Raw genomic sequence first — 23,782 nt, 5'->3', positions numbered from 1 at the left:
TGCTAACATAGAAAAAAGGTCCTGTGTTCAAGACAAGTGCATATTTCAGTTTAACACTGAGTAACGGCTAATATGGCATTTGTTCATAGCTGTGGTAATTATTATGTCATTTACAAAACACACATGGTAAAGGGAGTCATATAGCCAGTTGGATCGGCTCACGCTCCGCACCAGAGTTTGAATGGTGGAAGGTGGAAACAAGCCAGAAAAGCGGTTAGTTAGTTAGTTAAGGAAAATGTTAGTCAAGGAAAATGTTTTTATAGAGTATCTGATTGGTGTAATTTTAGTGAGAATTTTGCCAATACTGATTCATCTGTGGGTTGTCGATATCAAAAATATGTTCAATTAGAGTTCAGATAAAGTTCAAACTGAGCCATCACGTTTCTCTGCACATGCCCTGTCTGGGGAGATCAGGAAGAGACAGCTTTGTTATCGCCCACAGGAATCAAACTCTTTACCATCTGACTAAATGATCTCATTTTATCCTACCTTTGCTGATGCAATCTCTACCTGCCACTGTGAAAATATGCAAAGATAATGCAGGATTTTAATACGAAGAAAATCAGATAGCTTGAAAATCCATTTCATTAAAATTGATGGAGTGTCTCATGCTACTAGACTAATTGGTCATAAAATGAAATTAGTAGAAGAGGTTATGCTTTGTTGCACAGAGATAATGCTCGTGTGTTCTTTCGCCGCAGATTCAGCCCGTACGAATGGTACGACGCCCACCCGTGTAACCCCAGCTCTGATGTGGTGGAGAACAACTTCACGCTGCTCAACAGCTTCTGGTTCGGCGTGGGCTCCCTCATGCAGCAAGGTAAAGTACTACCATACATCTCTATCTCTCCAGCCACTCCAAGTGTGCTCATAACACCCCCTTCAAACAGAAGTTCAGCTGACAGCAGTGTGAGCTGGTGGCTGCTTCCAGCACAGCCCTTCTCATCAAGAGTTTTGTGGAATTCAGGCTCCCATCACATTGGAAAGATGTTGTCATGCTTTTTCGGCGGCGCAGGGAGGAGGAAAGGTGTCAGACAGCTGTCACATGCTCTGGCAGGTTGGAAGGGTATCAGTATATTTTGTTTCCATGAAGCTCAACTTCTGTCAGAGACCATCTTCATGTCGTTGGCATGGAGCTGAGGTTAGGATCAAACTGCACAAAAGACTGCGACTCTGTCTCGGCATTACGCCGACACGCTGCCGAGATGTGCTGCATCTAGATCACTACACACCCCAGAAAAAGATTAGGAAATACACTCCTAAAAATAAAGCTGCTTCTGATGGGTCTTTGAGCGATACCATATCCTCCTGTGACCCAGCACTTCAGATTTGTCCACTCTGGAGGACAGACTGTAAGTCTGAGATATACAAGCCTAAGCTATATTTATGCAATCTGTTTGAATCCCACTTTACTGGGCTTTTCCGGTGAGGACAGCTGTGGGGGTGTGGCCAACAGAGAACAGGGACCTTCTATTCATAATGGCAACCATCGCACCTTTCACGTTTAGACTCAAAATATTTTTTGCACAAAGATGTGAACACAACAGATACTTTGAGCTTCGCAGACCGTGCAAGAATAATTTATACTTCCAGGATACTTTTTCCAGCCATATTTCATGCCTTTTTGGTAACTAGTGCAAGTGATTAATATAATAGTATGTATCGATTGTTAATAATCCTTCTGTCTAAAAATGAGATTCTTAGTTTCAGAAATGTACAATAATTTAACTATTTCATCCCACAGCTTTATTTATATGTTCTCTATAGTGTTTATTACATTTTTAGCCAGTTTCCATACGGGGAAGAGGGCTTTTAGTGTTAAGATTTATTATCTTTATCTCCCTGCTTTAACAGAAATCTACAAGAAAATGTCAACAATAACAATAAATACCTCCTATATTTAGAAACCAAAGCCCATTCTCCACTAAAAGGGATGTGATAAAATGTTTTTGAAAAACGTTTTTGATTTTGTTTCCCCCCCACTGTAACACGGTACATGTAACCACAATATATAAAAAAAAATCTAACAAAACAAAATGTCAACACTTTTGGATTCATGAGTTGGAATTCTGGATCATGCTGAGTGCCATCAGCAGCCAAAGTCAGAGAGAGCAAAGTTGGCCCTACTCACTCTTGGTGAGAAGATGTTGGTCAGCACAGTTGTCTGTTAGCTGATGTATCTGAGCTGGGTTGCTGCGCTTTCCTCCAAGCACGCTGTCTACCTAGCGATTCTGCATCAGCAGCAGAAACATGAGGTGGCTGACTTCACATGTAATGGGAGAGGCATGTGCTAACCTTCACCCACTAGTGCATTACTAGTGATGGGAGGAGTCCTCATGAGTGGTCTGAGTAATTTGTCTTTTAAAATGGAGAAAATATTGGATACAATAAGAAAAAAATATATATAAAAATATATAAGTAAGGCTAAAGAAATTTTACAAGAATTGAAGATTTCTGAACATTTAATTTAAAGGTTCTTCACAGTTTTATATCACAAAATGTATCTTTATGGAACCAAAAGTGATTGGTTTTATTGGATTTTGTTGTGCTCTACACACTCTTTGAAAAGGTGACTTTCATGATAGACTTTTTTGTAAATAAAATAGAATGTACTGTGGTAATGATTTATTAAATTCAGATTATTAATTCGTTATAATGAAATATATCCTCTTCCACTTATGAACACAATATGGCACAGATATAAGTGTAGAACCTGCAGTTCTTACAGAATGTCTCTGCTTGTTTTAATGAGCTATGAGTAAGAAATTATTAATGTGTCTACTGAGGGCTGATGATGATAATATTTGATTAGTACAATTTGTTTCCTGTTTCTTGGGAAAATCGTTTTATCCAAGTTTTCAATAATAAAAAAAAGGGAAGGGAAAAATGTCAGAGCTTTTCTTTTACCAAGGTATGTAATCATTACTGTCTGCCTCTCCAAACATATTTGCCTGAATACCATTTTAATTCTTTTCTTTTCCCTCTGCACTTTGTTTCAGCCTCATGAAATTAGTGAAGGAGGGAAGCTATTAGAGACACACAAGCCTGATGCTGTTGTTCCCCGTACCCCTCACAGGCACACATTAGCAAATGATGCCCCCAAAACGAAGCAGGCATAATAAAGTAGGCAGGGGAGATAGAAGGAGTAATGAAATGCTTAAGCTCATGTAAAGTGATGAACGGAGACTTCGCCGTGGTGAAGCTCTGGCTGTGAGGATCGCAAATGTGGGAAGCAATTCATTATGAGCATCTTACTTCTGTGCTCTCCAAATGCCTGGAATTCCTATCAATTTGCCCCTGTTCACAGACACAGGAAGTTCAAAACTGTGCATCGGCTTGTGGAAAGCGTGGAGACGAAGTCAATAAGAAACACCCACATGATATTTCGGAGCCCCACCATCTTTCACATTTCTCTCTGCTTCCCGGCAGCCCTGTTTATTGGGTTCTAGCAGCCAGTGAGCCTCAATTCCTCATCTCTTGTCCCACATCTTCCCCCAGACTTGTTGTTGTTGTTGTTGTTGTTTTTGGTGTTGCTGCCGCTGCTCCTCCTGCTCCTTTCTTTCCTTTAACAGGAGATCAATTTAAGCTCCTTCCTTTAAACCTGAATTCACAAAGACACGAGATTGCTCTGTCTTTGAGGGAACAGTGTTCTTAGTGTTGATTTTCACTAAAAAGCTTTTTTATTTTTTTCTAAAGTCATTCTTTAAAGCAGCTCTTTTTTTAACTGTCGTAGACTTTTCTTCCAAACAGCAGTACAGCAGCTCACAGCAATGTAATTTTGTAAACATGCAAATAATGGAGTTTGAGAACAGAATGTGACACAGTCAGTTTGTGTCTAATCTTTCATCTTGATGGAAGAAAGACAGAGATGTGTGCATGATTGGAAGATAAAGAGAATGGAAAGACACTGAAGAATATTCTCCATACATAACAGCACTTCAGTATTGACAGACAGTCGGGTAGAGCTAGGCAATAAAAAAAATAAAAAATAAAACTGTTCTTCAATACAAAGGTTTTTTTTTTAATTTTCTTTTCTTTTTTTTTAAATTATGTTAATGCTACAGGGTTGTTTATGTACCGTCCCATTAAAATCATACTACTGCCACTTATTCAGTCATGTGACTCTGACCCGTTCAGTCTGTGACATTAAAGAAACATAGAATAAGTAACTTGTACCATCTTGTACAAAGCAGATGTATCAAACACAAATCATGTCAGACCTTTATTAAAATGATCCCTTAGTTATCATAATTGAGGTAAAATGTACAATTAATTATAATAATAATTGTGTAGTGTTAATGCAATGTAGTGTTGTGTGGTAAATACCTACTATCCTTCTGTCTTTTTTACCAACATAATTAGGTATCATGCATATTTAATTGAGCTCATGCAAATCTCCATTCCTACATTTTTACTGAATCTGGCATTAATTGTAATTGTGTTGAAATTGTGATGATAAATTAACCAATAAAAAAGTTCTGAATAAAAAAAAAATCTTCATTGGAAAAATAAATATAGATGCTTCAGAGGGTCAATCAATGGCACAGAGGAACCACATTTGGTTTTAAACAATAACATCTCATTCTTACAAAAATTGAATTAGCTGGTACAATATGTTTAAAAACAGTGTTTTTATTTTATATGTTTCATTTTTGTTTAACTATTTTTATATTTTAATTCCAGTGACTAATGTTTGTAAAAGTTATGTATAAATGCACTATAATATTATAATATTATAAATGTTATCATCGTTGTATTCTGTTCTTTACATAAAAAACAATACCTTATTATATAAAATATGATAAAAAATACAATATTATATAAAATATACAATATGTATTGTACAATATTTTCCTACTAGATTTAATGTGACAGTAGTATAATATATGTTTTATAATTATCTTAATATATTGTCATACTGTGCTGTACTCATTGTATCATTGGCATCTTCAGTACCTAAAGAACACTGCATGTCTTATTACCATTAGAGCATAGTAGTTATAGATGATATAATATATGCAGTATTAAAACATGTATGGTTACATTTTCTTTATTTTCTAGCTTTTTTTTGTAGTTTGAAATGATTTATCATAATCTTAGTCCTCTATTCCACTCATGCTACAGCTGATGATTCTCGGAGGAGCTATAGAATGCTAGGCTGAAATTTCTTGGCTTGTGGGGAAAATGATGGAAAAACAGGGCATTGCATTTAATACCACATCCACATCCCCCCACCCCTCATCCCCCCAGCCCCACAGAGAGTAGTTCCCAGCCGGGTGCCGATTAGCAACTTACCGCCCCTACTCTTTTATGGAAATGAGCAGATGTTTAGATTCAGCATTACAGCAGTAAATCTGGCAGCCGGGCTGTGCTATTGTGTCTTTATACGTCAGCATTTTTTTTTTTCCTTGCAGCCAAGTTGAACAGAAACGTGTTCAGGAACAGCAGAACACATTAGCCGCTATATATGTTTGTAATATTATGACATGAAGGACGCTAGTTTACATATCAGGCATGTAGGGGGTGCATAAATAGGCTGCAGGGCATTAGGTGCAGTGCAGTGGACGGAGTTCACTCCACTCTTTAAGTGCAGAATGTTCTCTACTAATACAGGGCAGGAGCTTTTAATGGAAATGGTGGCATTCTGTTGTAGCTTCTGGAGCACACATGAAAATGTTGCATGAATACATATTACATACTGTCATTTTTTAGGAACATTTAAATTATTATTGTTTAGTCTGCTATTACAGCAATAATTAGGATTAGCATTGTCTTTTGTACATGTATTGTCCAGTCTGTGACATGGAAGCAATATGGAGGAGAAAAGAACAATTAAATGTCTGTCCTTAATTGAAATAATCACTTAACAATAAAAATAATCAAGGTAAAATTAATCCTGATATTGATTGGAGGTCTTATTACTCAGCAGTAGTGTTAAGTGGTGAGGACCTGTTCTCATGCCTAAATTTGTATAACTGAACACAAATCACATACTTTTATTTAAAAAAAAGCTGTGATGCAAATCTGCTTTATATTGAACTTTTGTGTCATTTTGTGCTAGCTTCAAGAGCTCAAACAATACATAAAACACATTTTTTTAAAACAATGCAATATTACTGTTTATTCTGTTTTTAAAATCTGGAAAAAACAACATTAGGACTAGCATTGCCCTATATAAATGTATTATGTTGTTTTATATAGTGTTAATTACAGACCTGCATCTTCTCAAAAACACTATATATATATATATATATATATATATATATATATATATATATATATATATATATATATATATATATATATATATATATATATATGAGAGAGAGAGAGAGAGTTGAAGTCTTATTATTTTATTTTTTTTATATTATTATGCATTATTTTTATTTTTTTTTAGTTTTGTAGTCTTTCCACATGCTTTTGTTCTCCCTCCAGTCAGTGCTGCATGGGGATAAAGCATATTACTCGTAGAGCCATTTTCTGAAATTTTATTTGCACTTCAAACTATTGCTTCTTGCCAGATTCTTCGATATGTCCTATTGATTTTTCCTGCATTCCTTTTTGGCCTGAGCGAGTTAAAACAAATATGCAACATCCATCTCCTGGCACTTAATTTAGGGCCCTGATCCTGGCTGGGTTTCAATGCTTGACACCACTGTTAAATCAGGGTTGTGGTCTGCTGCTGCTTTTGCTGTACTTAAAAGTTGGTGCACAAGATCATAATCAACTATTGATTCCACCTCAGGTTCTGAGCTGATGCCCAAAGCGCTCTCCACGCGGATCATAGGAGGCATCTGGTGGTTCTTCACCCTCATCATCATCTCCTCCTACACGGCCAACCTAGCCGCCTTCCTCACCGTGGAGAGGATGGACTCACCCGTGGACTCTGCTGACGATCTGGCCAAACAGACCAAGATCGAGTATGGCGTGGTGAAAGATGGAGCTACGATGTCATTCTTTAAGGTACGGTGTCATTTTTCATTTAACCTAAGATGTTCTCTTTGTGAATACAGAAAAAACTGTTTTTTTGCTATGAATTTTAATGTGTCTAGGGATGTAAAAAGCACAAAAGCCTGTTTTCACGCTGGCATTAATAACATGCAACCAATCAGCAATCAGCTTTCTTCCACATTTCACTGGCACAGAGTTAAAGAACAGAAGAAAGCTAACAAAGGGATTTTTGGAATCAAAACTTGAAGTCAACTTTTCAAAACCCCTAACTTTTTTTCTTTGCATGCTGAGCAAAAAATCAATACAATTCCACAAAAGACTCTTTTTAGGCCTTTTTTTTTTTTACAGTTCTAGTTAGATCATATTTCCCACTTAAAGGGATAGTTCGGTATTTTTGACATGAGTCTGTATGGCATCATCATAACCAGTGTCGTGCATCCACACTGACTTACCCCCCACAGCGTCCTGTGAGCCGAGTTCTTGTCCAGTTTAGGTCAAAGCGAAAGTAGTCCGGCATGTTTGCTGGGGTCAGGAAAATAACTCCTTTTTCTTCCCAAAGCAGTACGTGTTCAAAAGAGTGATTTATTTACATCACAAAAAACTAACCCTGCAAAAGTCACGCCTCGTAAATCACTTGGGTCCTACTTTCTCTCATTTCGTATCAGTGCGCGTCATTCTGACAGCGAGCTGCGCACGCGTCAACTTGTTCTGTGTTTTGGCAGTGCTTAGCAGCTGTGTTCAGACTAGCAACGCAAACGAGCTAGCTTTAGGGAGAAGTCTATTGGCTTTTATAAGCTTTGTAAACACATATATATATATATAGCTAGGTGTGTGTGTGTGTGTGTGTGTGTGTGTTAAAATGGTGCGGACTTGTGACTATCCAGGCTGTAGCAACAAAGATGTGGCTAATTCTCTGCAGAGTTTTCATCGTTTTCCTGTGACTGATGTTGCTCTGAGGAAACTTTGGGTACTAGCGCTGGGCAAAAAAAAGGAAAAAAGTTCTCAACACACCAGCATTCAGGAGTGCAGGGAAGTCACTGTTGTTTGTGATGGAAGCAGCTGCCCCGCTGACATCCTCATCAATGGATAGGTCTTGCATCTCGGGCATAACTAAGTCCCACTCGTGGCAACAGTAGCATTCCACCTCGGTCTGCATTATTTCGCACTTGAAACAAGTGCACCAGGATTTGTCGGCCACCCTGGGTATCGCAGCTCCAGCAGTGGCTCCAGTTTCATCTTCCACCACTTCTCTGTCCACCCTCTCTCTTTCTGCCCGATCTAATTCCATTTGGCGAAGTTCAACATCTGTATACTCGGGTTCATAAAGATATCCCCGTGGCTCTGAGCGGTGATCAATGTTTTCCTCGTCACTCTCGTAGTCACACATGTTCTCGAGGCGAGAAGTAAACAAAGCGACCCAAACACGTAGGCTAGCTGTCAGGTTGCAGCGCTGCGCGCATTGATATGGAACGAGAGAAAGTAGGACCCAAGTGATTTACGAGGCGTGACTTTTGCAGGGTTAGTTTTTTGTGATGTAAATAAATCACTCTTTTGAACACGTACTGCTTTGGGAAGAAAAAGGAGTTATTTTCCTGACCCCAGCAAACATGCCGGACTACTTTCGCTTTGACCTAAACTGGACAAGAACTCGGCTCACAGGACGCTGTGGGGGGGTAAGTCAGTGTGGATGCACGACACTGGTTATGATGATGCCATACAGACTCATGTCAAAAATACCGAACTATCCCTTTAAGTATTTCTTCATATTTGTTATTTTTTTCTTCTTGCAAAGACTTTATCTTTTTTTTTTTTATATATACAGAATTGTACATGATTATTTTAAGCTTTTGCTCTAAGGCTTTCGCAGAAATACCAGAAATCATACTATCAAGGATGCCAAAAATAGTAGATTGGGTAACACTTCCCATAAATCCTGTAGTCATAATGCATTTTAAATGCATTTATTATGCATTATACATAATACCTTATAAGGATTGTCTTAAGCTTGTATAATAACTCATAGGCCTTTACAGTGGCATACATAGCACGTGATAAAGTATGTGACTAAAAAAATTGTATATGTTTGAGTAAAATGAACATTGTTGTTTTATTATATAAACAACATGTCTCCCAAATTCCAAATAAAAATGTAATTTAAAGCATTTATTTGCAGAAAATTGGAAGTGGCTGAAATAACAAAAAAGATGCGGAGCTTTCAGACCTTAAATAATGCAAAGAAAACAAGTTCATATTCATAAAGTTTTAAGAGTTCAGAAATCAATATTTGGTGGAATAACCCTGGATTTTAATCACAGTTTTCATGCATCTTGGCATGTTCTCCTCCACCAGTCTTACACACTGCTTTTGGATAACGTTATGCCACTCCAGATGCAAAAATTCACGCAGTTTAGCTTGGTTTGATGGTTTGTGATCATCCGTCTTCCTCTTGATTATATTCCAGAGGTTTTCAGTTTGGTAAAATCAAAGAAACTCATCCTTTTTAAATGGTCTCTTATTTTTTTTTTTTAGAGCTGTATGTTGTATGTCCAGTTTGTGTGTCAGCTTTATAAAAGAAGTAAATGTAAGCTTATTCTATTCTAAGTAATTTTGGATTTCAATTTCAATTGGTCCATTGGTTATAAAATGTAGACACTATGTAAAAACTACTTCCATATTCACATGGTCAAAAAGTGAAAACAGCAAAAAATCATAGAGGTTTTTGTGTGAGTGACAGTTTTTTATTTTTATAAAATTGCTTATTTTAGGGTGGATTTTTCCCTCCATATGCTTTCCTGTAACCCAGCTGTGTATCGTACCTCAGCATTTTTAAAGTGATTCATGTCAAGGAACCGACTGTTTTCTACAGTGAGCACATCTAAAAATATAGAGGCATCCCAGTCATAGCCTGCCTTTCCAAAGGAAATTGGATGTCTGACTATGTGATTTAAATGGAGCTTTATATTTATATATATCTGTGCACACCATTTGTTCCCACTCCATCATATTCTATTTTCAGTCTGATCGAGTAAAACGCTGTGATTCTTGGAGTGCGGCGCATGATTGCGGTATCAAAAAACAAGCAGATTAGAGAGACAGGTGTTGGCAATTAAACCATCACTGCTGTCAGTTCCTGCTCATTAGCATCGAGAGGAGTAACGAGCTTGACTAGTGTACACGAGTTAAAGAGATGTAGTCAAAAACTTGGCCGTGGAAAGTCTCTAAAAGCCGGAGTGAAGATCATCTCTGCGCGCCTGAAACACGCAGTGTTAATTTAACATTTTATTGAGTGTAATCAAAGAGCGCTCACATCCTGTAATTCTCTTGTGTGAATTCAGATGCTTGATGGAATTGAGCCAGTAATTATCTGTGATTAGCTATGGTAGCTAACGTGACCTCCTTGTAGAATAGCATGAAATGCCATTTAAACTCACTGCAAATCAAGTGGCGCTCTATTAATCCAACACAGCATAACCTTTTTTTTTTCCATAGATTAAAGATGATTTCTTTTTTCTTTTTTTTTTTTCTTGTGCTTTCCTACCCTTCACCATGTTATTATTTGCAGGAAGTCGAGCAAAGCGAGAGTTAGAATAGATTATGAATGCATTAATACAGAGGAAAAGTGAGAGGAAGCTGCTTGAATCTCTGTGTCGGTGATGTTGTTGTATTGCTTATTCATTCTTAAGGAGTCCAAGGCTCAAGCCAATTCCCAGCCACTTTCAATTATGCTGTGAGACACCAGGGAAAACAGCATTTGAGGGAGGGAAAGAATAACAGGTGCTCAAGGTTAACAGAACAATGTCAACAACGGCACTGCGTAGTGCAGAGTTGGAAAATCTAACAGTAATGGAGCCAAAGCCCAGGAGAGAGTGAACGTTCATTCCATTCATCTGTGTGACATTGTGTGTGTGCGTGTGCGCATGTTTTCGTGTGTCTGTCTGTCTGTCTGTCTGTCTGCATGCATACATGCATTATAGTTAATTAATATCTTCATTTGTTACTAATGTATAGTGACATGGCAAAAGTCATGGGATAGCAGTGTGTAGATTGATCATGAAGTGTTATCTCAGGGGACGGCTCGGGAATGCCCACACCTGTAGCAGTATCGAGGTGTTGTTTTCACAGTCCTTACAAGCAACTCGACGGCCATCACTGTGACGCTGGCAGACAGCTATCTCCACTTACACGAGTCCAGACTTCAATCTCTTTGAATGGAAAAAAAAAAGAAAAAATATTTAAAACTGAAGGTTCAAAAACATATTTAACATACCAACATTTTAAAGCTTTTCTCTCTGATTGGCTCTTTTTGTTACAGGGCCGGACTTAATCCCTAAACAGACTTTATAATAAGCGTTATAAGATCTCCTATTCATATTTCAACCACTAGCTGGTCTCCCCATTAATATTTGCTAATAGTGAGATTGAACACTAGTCAGCGTGCTCATGAAAAGATGAACCGAATTGTAGTTTGTGATTGTGGGTGCCAGATGGATGGGTCATTTCATTTCTTAAGTTGTGAATAATAATCCATGCGAAAAAGACAAGCAATTCTGCCAGAAATCAAGAGGCACCATATTCATTTCCCACAGATGCAGCAGGGCAGCATTCTTTAGCGCATATCTAGTAAATATACTTAAAAATAAGGTGCTACACAATGTTCTTCAAGCAATACCATTAAAAAGCCACATTTGATTCGATAAAGAATCATGTGTGTAATAGAGATGGATGAGAGTGATAAACTTTTAAATTGTTTAAAAAATTCTTTACATTACTATGAGGTTATTCAAGCCTTTGCACTTATCTGTTATCTGTCTTAAAGCATTTTCTGCAGTGTCTATATTTGCATTAATTTATGTGCAGTGTTGCTCATGTGTCAGTGCAACTCTCTTAGTGTGTCAGTATTAATGCTGTTTGTATCTTGTTTAATTCACACTTATTTTACACTTTTACACATTTTTACATTTTTAAAGTGACAGATTTGGGATTTGGGGATTTAAAGATATTTCTGGTAAGAGTATTTAATTGCACAGAGCACATAGAAGAGTATTTTAATAAAGGGAAATGTAAATAAATAGCTGTTTGTAATTGTCATAAAAATATGTTTTTAAGTATATTGTTGGTTCATTATGATTCTTTATGGAAAACTATCAAAATGTAGAGAGCAATCACATCCAATAAACCTACCAAACCAATCAGAATATTATGGAAATAGCAGGGGTGGTTGTCCCCTATCAACTTACTGCTTTTAATTAAAAAAAAAAAAAAATCTTAGGGGCGGCTGCTTTAAATGTATTCATTACTTATTGGCAGAGTCTGACACTTCCCTCTTCCAGCGTATATGTGTGAATCTGTTAGGAATTCTGGCCAAGCAGTATTGTTAAATGCCTTAAACAAGCACACAGCTGTGCAGATTCCAGCATGTCGGGTACAGCTGGTACAGCGGGTTGCATAGTGACAGGCAGGACAAGAAGATGGGAGAGTGGCCAATAGTTGCCTCAGAGGCTCAAATGCCAAATGATGCCAAATGATTTGCCTCTTTTTTTTTTCTTTTCCCCTCAGAAATCCAGAGTATCAACGTTTGAGAAGATGTGGGCTTTCATGAGCAGTAAACAGAGCACATCACTTGTCAAGTCAATTGAAGACGGGATCCAAAGGGTCCTGAAGTCTGACTACGCCCTGCTCATGGAGTCTACTACTATAGAGTACGTGACACGCAGGAACTGTAACCTAACCCAAGTTGGAGGCATTATTGACAGCAAGGGTTACGGCATCGGTACCCCCAAAGGTAACTCTGCACATAACAAATCAATACTTTATTACTAAATCACTTTATTGAGTAAAGATCTGTAGGTGTTCTTTAAGAAATAAGAAAATCTGTGGTGTGATTTAAAGCAGAAAAATTGTCTAAAAAACCCTTTAATCAGAAGCCAGACTCTCGTTGGAAGCAACAAAAAGTGGTTAGAGGCTGTTATTTCTGCAAAAGTAGGATTTACTAAATATTGAAGTAATTTTTCTGTTGGGGTGCCTCAATTTATGCACCAGCCTAATTTTGTTTAAATAATTATTGCACACTTTCTGTAAATCCTATAAACTTCATTTAACATTTCAAATATCATTGTGTTCATCTGCTATATGATATATTTAACTAAAATTGCTGATCCGAACAACCAGTGATTTATAAAGGAAGATCATGGGTGCCCAAAACTTTTCATACCACTGTATATGTATATATGTCATAATTGAATGCATTTAATCAATTTTATCTAAATATACACTTCTAAATAAAACATTTCTTCTTCTAACTATAGACACAACTGTAATGTTTATAGTTAAAATGAGCACATTCCACTATTTATCTGCTCATTTCCCAAAATGTCCACTTCATTTTTCATCTCAAATATTATTTTAGTATTTTATCTTCAGATTTTCCACAATATTTAGAAAAAAAAAATGTGTTTGTACCTATATTCCCCAGGCTCTCCATACAGAGACAAGGTGACCATCGCCATTTTGAGTTTGCTGGAGGATGGACGGCTGCACATGCTGAAGGAGAAGTGGTGGAGTGGAAGCAGCTGTCAGGAAGATGAGCGTTATGAAGCAGGCCCGATGGGTATCCAGAACCTGGGTGGCATCTTCATCGTCCTGGCTTCAGGCCTGGTGCTGTCCGTCTTTGTGGCTATAGGGGAGTTCATCTACAAGCTGCGGAAAACAGCAGAGCGCGAGCAGGTGAGTGACGAGTCACTGGGAGGTTGTGGCGATTTTTTTTTTTTTGTCATTTGGACACAGAGGTTACTATAACTGCACTTCTAACTGGAGATCTACTTTAGATTAAGAAAGGTGAGGGTTGGAGCTGAAGTCTGACTAAGCCCTGCTGATGGAATCTCTGCTGAAATCTGCAGGATGAGCTCAATCTGTGTGTCAGGAACGGGGCTGGGTTAAGACGTTTACAGTAATATCCAAACACTTATGGGACTGGTTTTCCAAGACAGGGATTAAACCTAGACCGGGACTATATTTAAAATTTATATTTCATTTTTTTTAATAGAGAATCAGATCAGAATGCTGTAAAGTACAGAGTGTTTCAGCTGTGAGATATTTTTGAATGAGGCAACTTGTCAAAAGTTAATTTCTCTTAATTCCATTTAAGAGGGACAGAAACAGTCAGTTTATTTCTAAAAGATAAAGGGAAATGTATAAATAATCATCAATAATCAATTTAGGTTTTTTTTTAGATTATAAAGCTGCATAATTTATGTAAGATGGCCTTAAAGGAAAAACATTAAAAATACTAATACAGCGCTGAAAAAAATAAGACCACTTAATGATGGTGTTTTTCTTTGATTTTACCAAATTAAAAACCTCTGGAAGATGGATGATCACAAGCCATCAAACCAAACTAAACTGCTTGAATTTTTGCACCAGGAGTGGCATAAAGTTATTCAAAAGCAGTGTGTAAGACTGGTGGAGGAGAACATACCAAGATGCATGAAAATGTGATTATTCCACCAAATTAGATTTCTGAACTCTTAAAACTTTATGAATATGAACTTGTTTTCTTTGCATTATTTGAGGTCTGAAAGCATCTGCATCTTTTTTATTGTTATGTCAGCCGTTTCTTTTTTCCTGCAAGTAAATGCTCTGACAATATTTTTATTTGGAATTTGGGAGAAATGTTGTCAGTAGTTTATAGAATAAAACAACAATGTTCATTTTACTCAAACATATACCTATAAATAGCAAAGAGAGAAACTGATTAAGAAACTGAAGTGGTATCTTCTTTTTTCAGAGCTGTACATGGAGCCTTTAAATCTTTTGAGCTAAGGCCAAATGTCTAAGTAATAAGTAATAATAAATTTTCATGTTTTGTTTTTACAGTTGCTTAGCAAATATGATTATGAATAATTCAAACTGCTTGAAGTCATGTCATCATGTTTAACAGTTGGAAACAGGCAATGCAGGCAGAGTCAACAAAAACATGCTTCAGATATACAGTTATGACAGAAAATTGTCAGAGTCAGTGGTGCATAATAATTGTGTGTTTTTATATAGGGTTTTATTATTCAAATCTGATGAATTATAATGACAGGCCACTCAAGTATCAGCTGTCTCTAAACCATCTCTGAAGTGCATCATGAAAATGTGTGAATATAGCCTGTAGCCTCATGATTCAATGATTAATTGGTTCTATTGTAGATGTATTGTATTATCAAAAGGACAATCTGTTCAGTATTATTTCTGTATTGTTGAAGCAAAGCCGCACATTTCATGTTGAAAATAGCGGGCCTAGGCTTTATAATCTGATGTCGTGATTTTTTGTTGCGTGGTTTAGACTTGTCTGACATTGAAAAATGCAGAGTTAATGTTACTTCTTTGCTCATACAAGCACAAGTAGACTGATATATATATTGTCTATGGATAATAATATTAATTCAAAATTATTATGGGCAATGTTTTAACAAATATAATAGGTTATTTAATGAGCTTTGGTACAGAAGATACATAGTGTGCTTTGTTTGCAGCGTATTAATGCAGCAGTATTAAGTTCCCATCTATTTTACTGAATTAATTGGTAATTATAAATGATAAAATTCTGTGTGCAGTTGGGTACAGATGTTGGGCTAAAGACTTTATTAAGTTGTGAGTTCACAGCAAAGTAAGTCTGAGGCTTTATTCAAAGTAATAATATTAATGAACTATTGTGCTTGAAATATCCTTATTTATTAGTTTCCTTGCCTAATATTTATTAGTGAGATTTGCTTTATGTTTCAAAGTGACATCGTTCCTCTCAAGGCAATCTGTTAAGTTTTACCTATACCTGCAACTGAAAACACTGCAATGTCAGTATTTGCATGAATAGTTTTTATTTATTTTTTTTAAATAAATGTTAGTGTTTCTTTTATCAGCCATTTAGGAACTGCATCTTTGTAAGCCAGAGCCTCAGTAGTTTACACATACTAGTTATTCTCATAGAACCTGCAGTGCAGTGTAAATGCACTTTACTGTATGCAGGTGATCATGCTGAAACAGCACCATACCCATGTCAACCTAACTTTAACCTTTCATTAAAGCAACAGTCCATAAGTTGTGGGCATTTAGGGATTTAGAGACCTCTCTGGTGAGATTGTGCTCTTGCACAGAGAACATTTAATGCAGGTTAGTGTAAATAAATTGATGTGTGAAATTCTGTTGTTTTTGGGTGTATTGTTTTGTTTGTTTAAAAAAAACACTGTCAAACTGTAGATACCAATTACAAACCAGCAAACCTACGAGACCACTCTGTTATTGGAAAGAATATATTAGATGCTGCAGGGATGGTTGTGTCAGGACACTGATGCCATTAATTATAATATACTGTCCTCCTATGGGCTGCTGCTTTAAACCTATCCTTTAATGATAAAGTAACATTCTGGAGATGGGTAATAAAAAAAAAGTAAAGACACAGTCAATGCAGGTTTTGCCAGTTATGTAAAATCAGAAGCTCACTTTACTTCTTTTTCAGTTTTAGGCTAATGTATGTTTTGACAAATCACACTTGTGGATATGAATTAAATAAATGATATCCTGTTTCATTATCCAAGTTTGATATATCGCCTGCTCTGTGAGCCAAGAGAAAGTGTCCACATTGTGCGAGTGCTTCTGTCACAGCTTATATTTTATGGGAAGTATTTTTTTTTATATCCTATAGAAAAACATGTTGTGATTATTGCAGTCTGCAATCGCCACGTTTATTTTCTTTTAGCAGATTAATACTAATTGGAGCATGGAAAATGAATCCCCTGTTAGTCACAGCATATGTCAGGATGGTGCAGGGAGCAGTTGTGAGTTGTGCATTTGCCAATTATTATATGACAAAAGGTTGCACTGGACATGGCCTTAAAGGTAATAGGGCAGAGCTTAAAAAATGACTAGAAAAATAATTTGCCATGGTGCCATGCCCAGTTAACCTCAATTCATGTTTCCTCCACTCCACACACAGTTAGCGCGCCGACAGTCTGGCCGTCACACTGATTGGACATGGGTGTACTTACTTCCTCTTTTGCTTTCCCCCTACCCCACCATGTCTCTTTTTTTCCCTCAAGAGGTCTTTCTGCAGTGCGGTGGTGGAAGAGATCAGACTGTCGTTCACGTGCGAGAGAAGAGTGAAGCACAGGCGGCACCACCAGCCGCCGGTCATGGCGAAGACGGACGCCGTGATCAACATGCACACCTTCAACGACCGTCGCCTGCCGGGAAAGGACAGCATGAGCTGCAACACCGCGATGACGCCCGTGTTTCCATGACCTGCCTGGGGGACGGTCACCTGAGACACGTTCCCGGCTCCGCGCCCGACAGCAGGGACTACAGCTCCGAGATGATCACGGCATTCACCATCAACCGCAGAGACATCCGCAACCAAACGGCCAACCAGAACGGCGGCAGTAGCAGCAACCCAGGTAACGACCACATCCTCAAACCAATGTACCCCACCATGCCACTGAGGGAGGGAGGCCGCTCCGTGTCCTTCCTGTGAGGGAGCGCCAACTACCGAGCCAGAGCTGTCCGGCCCTGCGTCTGATGTTTATGTATGAAACACAAACACATGTTCACCATCTGTTCTCTGGAAAAATCGAAGGAGCAGCCCCACCCATGTCCCCCATCCTGAGAAAAAAAAAAAAAAAAAAAAAAAAGACAAGCATCTCATTGGAACAAAACAAATAAGAGAAATACGATTGAAAAGAGGCTTCATTGAAGCATGGCAATAAATGAACCACAGACAGTGACAAGGGGTGTAGTTTTTTTTTTTCCCCTAGAGTATCATTTATAGCACATTCGATTCATTTTGGAAACTCAGTGCTCTGACTATTTTTAAATTGGACTTTGACAAAAAAAAAGCTGAGGGCCTTTGGCACACTTCTATGGGAGCTTCATTACAGGCATGCTTTGGACATTAAGGTTGGTTTTATGGGTAATATCTGCAGTTAGTCACAGTATGCGCAGCTCTAGATCTGCAAGATCCAAGGAGTCTACAGAGGAATGTGGCGTCCTCCCTGGTTCACAGATTGAATGCACAAAACAAACAGGGTTGACATAACTCAAGCTAACAAAGCATATTGCCGTTTAAATGAGCAGACTTGTTTTTCTCCCTGAAATTAATAACGGTTGTGTCTGTTGTGCCATGTCTTATCATAGTGCCAAGACTAAATTCAATTTGTTTGTGCTCTACATCGTACGTTGCCGCCAGATGTTTTGTACACATTCAATGATAATGAGATGACTGATTAACACAATAATTGCCAAAGATCTGTCCACTAAAATGAGTTAGATATCTGAATATACCATCCACTCTGAAACAGCAATGGAGAAGACTGATGCGGTTTGTGCTCGTCAACGCGCTTATTGTGCAGATTTGCATATAAATCCACATGATTCACTTTACAGCAATGCATTCTGTTTGCTTTTTGCTTACTTTCGCTTATCTTATATAAATGTGCTACAACCAGGTTTACCATACTTCAAAAAGCATATTTCACGTTTCATTAACAAACTATGTATTTTAGGGAGCTGCATTCTTCCTTAGACTGCTGTTTCTTTTTTCCACCCCTTTTCAAACAGGGGCTAGATTTACACAGATACACAAAGCACTACATTTTTTTTGAATCTGGCTAATGTAGGATATCTGAATGGCCTGGGCTGGATGGTTAGTCGTGTTTCAGATATGAAATTAGCACAGTGTGTATCCATGCTTTTACTTACATTTCAGTTTCCTTCCTTCTATTTCTGTCCTCGTTGCCTGGGTCCTTGAGTGAAGAGACTTGCAAAGTGGATAAAAAAAAAAATAATAAGTGGTCCTTGTGTTATCATTTACATGATGTGCAATTTCAGTACCGGAAAGCATTATATGCTACATTGCTACCCTTAGTCTGAAAATGTATGTCATGTCTTCAGTATAATTTCTTTTCATAATGTTCGAATCCTCAGAAAGTCTTTTGGTGTACATTTTCAGCCGGTATTTATAAATGCCGTAGAGAAGGTTTAGCGATGCGCAGTCAGTTACATACTGTATATAATCAGCCTGTGATTTTATTGTTGTTTTTTGTACTCCAGCACATTGGATTTTAAATGATACAGTGATGAAGAGGTTAAAATACAGAATTCCAGCTTTAATTATTTCTATAGGCCTTCAGGCACCATAAGTAACTGGACAAATACAACTGAGCCAAAACGTTCAATTATCAAATGTTGATATACCATACATTGTGGTATAGCAGTGTGTGAACTTGGAACCACCCAAGTATTCCTTGTAGAAGTTGTGAGGTGTTATCTTGTGAGTGAGGTTGAACATTGGCCAGCATGCTTTGAGCGAGGACTATAATAGTTGGTGCCAGATGGATGGGACATTCCGTCACGTGTGTATCAGGAATACATCATAGAAGGCATTACCACCCACAGTGGACAGCACAGTGATTGGTAATGATTGAGACCGGTGGCATCTGGACAGAATTAGTCGTGCCAACAGGCAACCGACCCCCCACATATTTTGCCCTCAATTCTGTTCTCAGTAAGTGAAATACACCCTTTGTGGATTTCGGCCCGGATGATTTACTTGCCCCTGAAAAAATCTGCGACTGTTTTTGGCTCATGTTTTACATTACTGTCTTTCTGCAAGGAAAAAAAAAATCACCATCTTCTCATTTTTTTGAGGCATGAGCTTGGATCCAGTATCCTTCAGTACGCATCAGAATTCATTGTGCTGCTGTCATCATTATTAGTAAAGACAAGTGAGTCAGTTCTTCTGTCAGCCATACATGCACCTGCCACCATGTTTCACAGCTTTCTTTTTTCTGCATTCTTCCCTTTTTCACCAAAAGAACACATTGACTTTAAGAACTTTTTTCTTTTTGGAAAAACTTAACTTTGCATCAGCTAAGGTTTTAAAATAGTCCACGTTACTGAACTGTGACATATTTGTCTACACTCTGGACTGTTGTGTACTATTGAGTCAACCGTTTCTAAAATCTGAAATCTATTCAGCATTTCCTGTTCAAAATATCTATTCCACTTTTTCAGCTCATAATGGCCTGCTTTACTTGCACTGACATTTCTTTGGCCCTCAAGTTGAATGACAACAGCAACAAACTCCACATATTGAATCAGCTACAGCTAGGCTTATTTGCTGGGCCTATTGAATATGATGCAACCTGATGCTAATGATGCAACAATTGGCCAATAAGCATTTGAGCACTTAACTTGTGTCCAAAAAATGGGGGGTGGTCTCTGTATAAAAAGAAGTTGAATTTCTATGTGGCTGAATAAATATAGAGGGACACGAGTGAATATGCTTGATTTAAAGCGAACATTCTGCACTTTAACCTCATAGCTATGTATTAACAATCAAACACAAAGTGCTGGGTGCAAATACTGTGCTGCTGTCCAGTTACTTAAGGCATTCCCTTCTCGCAATGAACACAATGTCCTTACCTTCACCTGTGCATGCATGTTTGTAGGAGAGGGTGTACGTGCATGCACGCAGGTGAGTGTTTGAGTGCATTTCATCTGGCCAAAGTTTTACATGCTAAATGTCCTCAGCTCTTGCTTAGCCTTTAGCTTATTCGTTTTGCAGGTGTGAGCTAAACGCTTTGTGGCAACAGCTAGGCTTTTAGTCTGCTGGATCTGAGGCTGTGCTGCAGTCCAGTCTGCCAATATGTCCACCAGCCTGACTCTGAAAGGAACAGTCTGACTCAGTCTGAGTTGTCCAGTTTTGAGAATTCAGCTCAGCCTTGAGATTTGCTATTTTGGGTTCTCCTGGAAATAGCCATCGGACGTTATAATACGCGGTCGGACAGAATAACGGAATGGAGCGGAAAGGATCCTCTTTTTTATTCTGGCTTATTTCACTTAGATAATGAGCCGAATTAAGCGGCGGTTCCCATAGACTGCATTAGGCTAGGCTCAGTGTCAAAGGTTCCCTTAGTCTCTGTTGTGTAAATGTGACAAACCATACAAATGACCAGTGTTAGCATTATGAGATGTAGGTGCTAAGAGTCTTCACTTGCTGCCTTTTCAGGCAGCACAAAAGACTGCATACCTCTGTGAGGTAAATATAAAGGACAGTGTTAAAAGCATTTTGAGTTCTTTTTATTGGAGATAACGTACTGATCAAAATAACTCCAATTCATGTGATTTGGTGTTGACTCGGTGAAAGCTCATTGTGTAAGTGTAATTTAAATCCAGTGTAATTTTAACACCCTCTTGCAAAGTAGACTATATATTAGATGAAAAGGAAAATTACTGTATTTTGCTAAACACTGATTTTTACCTGTACATTTGTTTTTTTCTTTTTCTTTTATTTCCCAGCACCATTCCTCTTTTTAATCTGACAAATACTGTATCAGAAATTGTACATGCGTTTTGTAGTATAGGATCTGTTCTATGGCTATACTTAAGATGATGGATTTAGAGGACAATGATGATATCTCTAAACCTTATTACCCAACAAGCCAATTCATTAACATCAGGGGTTGATATCAATATACCACTATCAAATGGACAAAGGAAAGAGTTTGATGTATGTATCCCCCCCTTTTTTAAATAGAGGAAAAACTAATGTATTCATATCAAGTGTATGTAAATAAAGAATAGTATTTGATTCTCAGAGCAGTAGCTGTGATTGCTTTAGAGGAAGGTCTGATTTTATCATGGTTTCTCACTCTCCTTCTGCACCATTTGTGGCTCTTTGGATCAGCGTTAACTTTTGTTGCACAGATCTTCACAGGTTTGGTTTAAAACATCATGAGATCACAATGTGGGATAATGCCTTTCTTCCAACATGTATCCCTGTACTAGTCGAAAAGATACAGACTGAACTACTACATTAGAACATCTATAAATAAATTCAATCCAATTTGGTAAATTAAAAAAAAACAAACAGACTGAACATTTCTTTACACGTAAGATCTTCAGATATTGTGGTACTATGAGCATTTTGAGATTTTTGTAAAATATAAGCAGAATTATCCTTACACTGTGAGAAATAAATTTGATTATTTAAATGTATCCTTTACATTGCCAGTGTGAAGATCACCTTACCCATATATTTCTCTATACTTTATGAACCGAATATTATAAAGAATCAAACTTTCTTCTTTTCTTTTTTTTTTTTTTCGTTCTGTATTGATTGCAACTTAACATAGAAAATTTAGTTTGGGTATTTGAATCAGTCCTATTTATGGAGCATAAACCTCTATTTTATAAAAGAATGAATACGCAATGTGAATACTGTTGTTTTGCAAAAATTATATGAAACAAAAGAAAATAAAACAGACTTTTACAGAATGTGTGACCCATTAATATTTTTCCTTTGGTGATGATTACGTTCCCTTTATTTGACTTTTATCTGTCGGGGAGGGGTGTTGCACTTGATCATCTATTAGGAAACATGTAAATCATACGGCTGATCTCATGGTGCCGCCCAGGGTTTATTTGTGAAGATGAAGAATTTCTATGAATATAGTTTTTTGTAATGTTTTGTATTTTCTTTTATTAGTAATAGTATGTGTTGAGAGAAAATAAATAGTATATCTGATATTGATCAAAAGGGAGACTTATGAAGACAGGAGAGTGAGTGAATTATTTTTCTTTTGACACACTGTGAATAATTCAATTGTACAGATTGCTGTATGGGTTATATGCTTTTGAAATTTTGAATAAAAATATATGAAATATTTTTGTTAGTGATGGTATCCTGAATTAAATCAGCAGTGGCTGGTGAAGCAGATATATAGACTGTGACACAGTGCTAACACAACATCCATGTACCATCTTCACAGTAAAATGCCAATCATCAAGGAAAGCTGTGAAGTAACATGCAAAACGGCCAAAATAAGGAAAACAAGTTTGTATAGCATTTCTAGAATGAGTTGGAAAAGTAAAATTTGCTTGTTACCTTGTAGTAAGTTTAACATTGTTACAAATTAAACCTTTTAAACTCCAGGCTAATTTGCCAATTAGACAACCACAACAAAAGCAGCAGCTTGATTAACCTGGGTATCGAAGCCAGAACCATGTCATCACTCACTAAACACTGAACTACCACTGCCCCCCTTCCCCTCTAATTTGACATTATTGATTTAAAGCTGCATTAATCAGAAACTATTACCAGGTACTATGCAACAGCTAATAAATTGGGTTATGGGTTATGTGGAATTGGGTTATGTGTAAAAGTGTGATAAACTGTTGTGATGAAGTGTTGACCCCACACAGGACACTTACTGTAAAGTGTTAAATCAAATGCATTTCACCCTTTTAAAAATATTCTACAAAATATAATTTCAGATGTTTTATCATATTCTATTCTAATGCCAATGATTAAAGCATGAATGGGAATTCTCGTAATGCTTAGAATGACATCTGTTAATAGATAACATCCTGCTACTCAACAGAAACAGCCAATCAGTTTGCTGGTTGTACTGTAAACAGAGGAGGGTGGATATGCTGATAGGAAAATCTCTGTCACAGAGTTTTTCGTGCATCATTGACATGAAAGCTGCAAACTATTAAGGTTTTTGGTCATTTACAATATGTTTTTGAATATTTTGTGCATTTGTGTATTTCCTGCACTCATAGAGATCAGACTCTGGTCTCGTGTTTTGAAAAATAGCACCAGATTTGCTTATATTTACATCAATAAACAAGTGAAATTGTGGTACTATTTGAATGTGATACAACAAATCTGATTACTTTAACTTTTTTTAAATATTATATTATATTTTCATTTATGTAAATGTTATGTATGCTTAAACATTCACCAGTACTAAATGTAGCTCTAAATATGAACAAATATAGAAAATGTAAAGGT

General features: G+C 37.3%; 1 protein-coding gene across 1 annotated transcript in view; it reads left to right on the top strand.

Annotated features, from left to right (window-relative positions):
• Positions 1–22,651, top strand: part of grik3 (glutamate ionotropic receptor kainate type subunit 3) — a 170,428-nt gene extending 147,777 nt beyond the window's left edge. The window contains exons 12-16 of the mRNA XM_049479959.1: positions 702–820; positions 6,746–6,963; positions 12,508–12,733; positions 13,424–13,674; positions 17,030–22,651. Coding sequence (XP_049335916.1) covers positions 702–820; positions 6,746–6,963; positions 12,508–12,733; positions 13,424–13,674; positions 17,030–17,458 — 1,243 coding nt within the window. The 3' untranslated portion in view covers positions 17,459–22,651. The remainder of the gene's footprint in view (positions 1–701; positions 821–6,745; positions 6,964–12,507; positions 12,734–13,423; positions 13,675–17,029) is intronic.
• The last annotated feature ends 1,131 nt before the right edge of the window (positions 22,652–23,782 follow it).

This window comes from Astyanax mexicanus, chromosome 6, assembly GCF_023375975.1.
Source record: "Astyanax mexicanus isolate ESR-SI-001 chromosome 6, AstMex3_surface, whole genome shotgun sequence".
NCBI lineage: Eukaryota > Metazoa > Chordata > Actinopteri > Characiformes > Acestrorhamphidae > Astyanax > Astyanax mexicanus.
The sequence above is the reverse complement of the archived record's forward strand: the minus strand, read 5'-3'. Positions and strand labels throughout refer to the sequence as shown.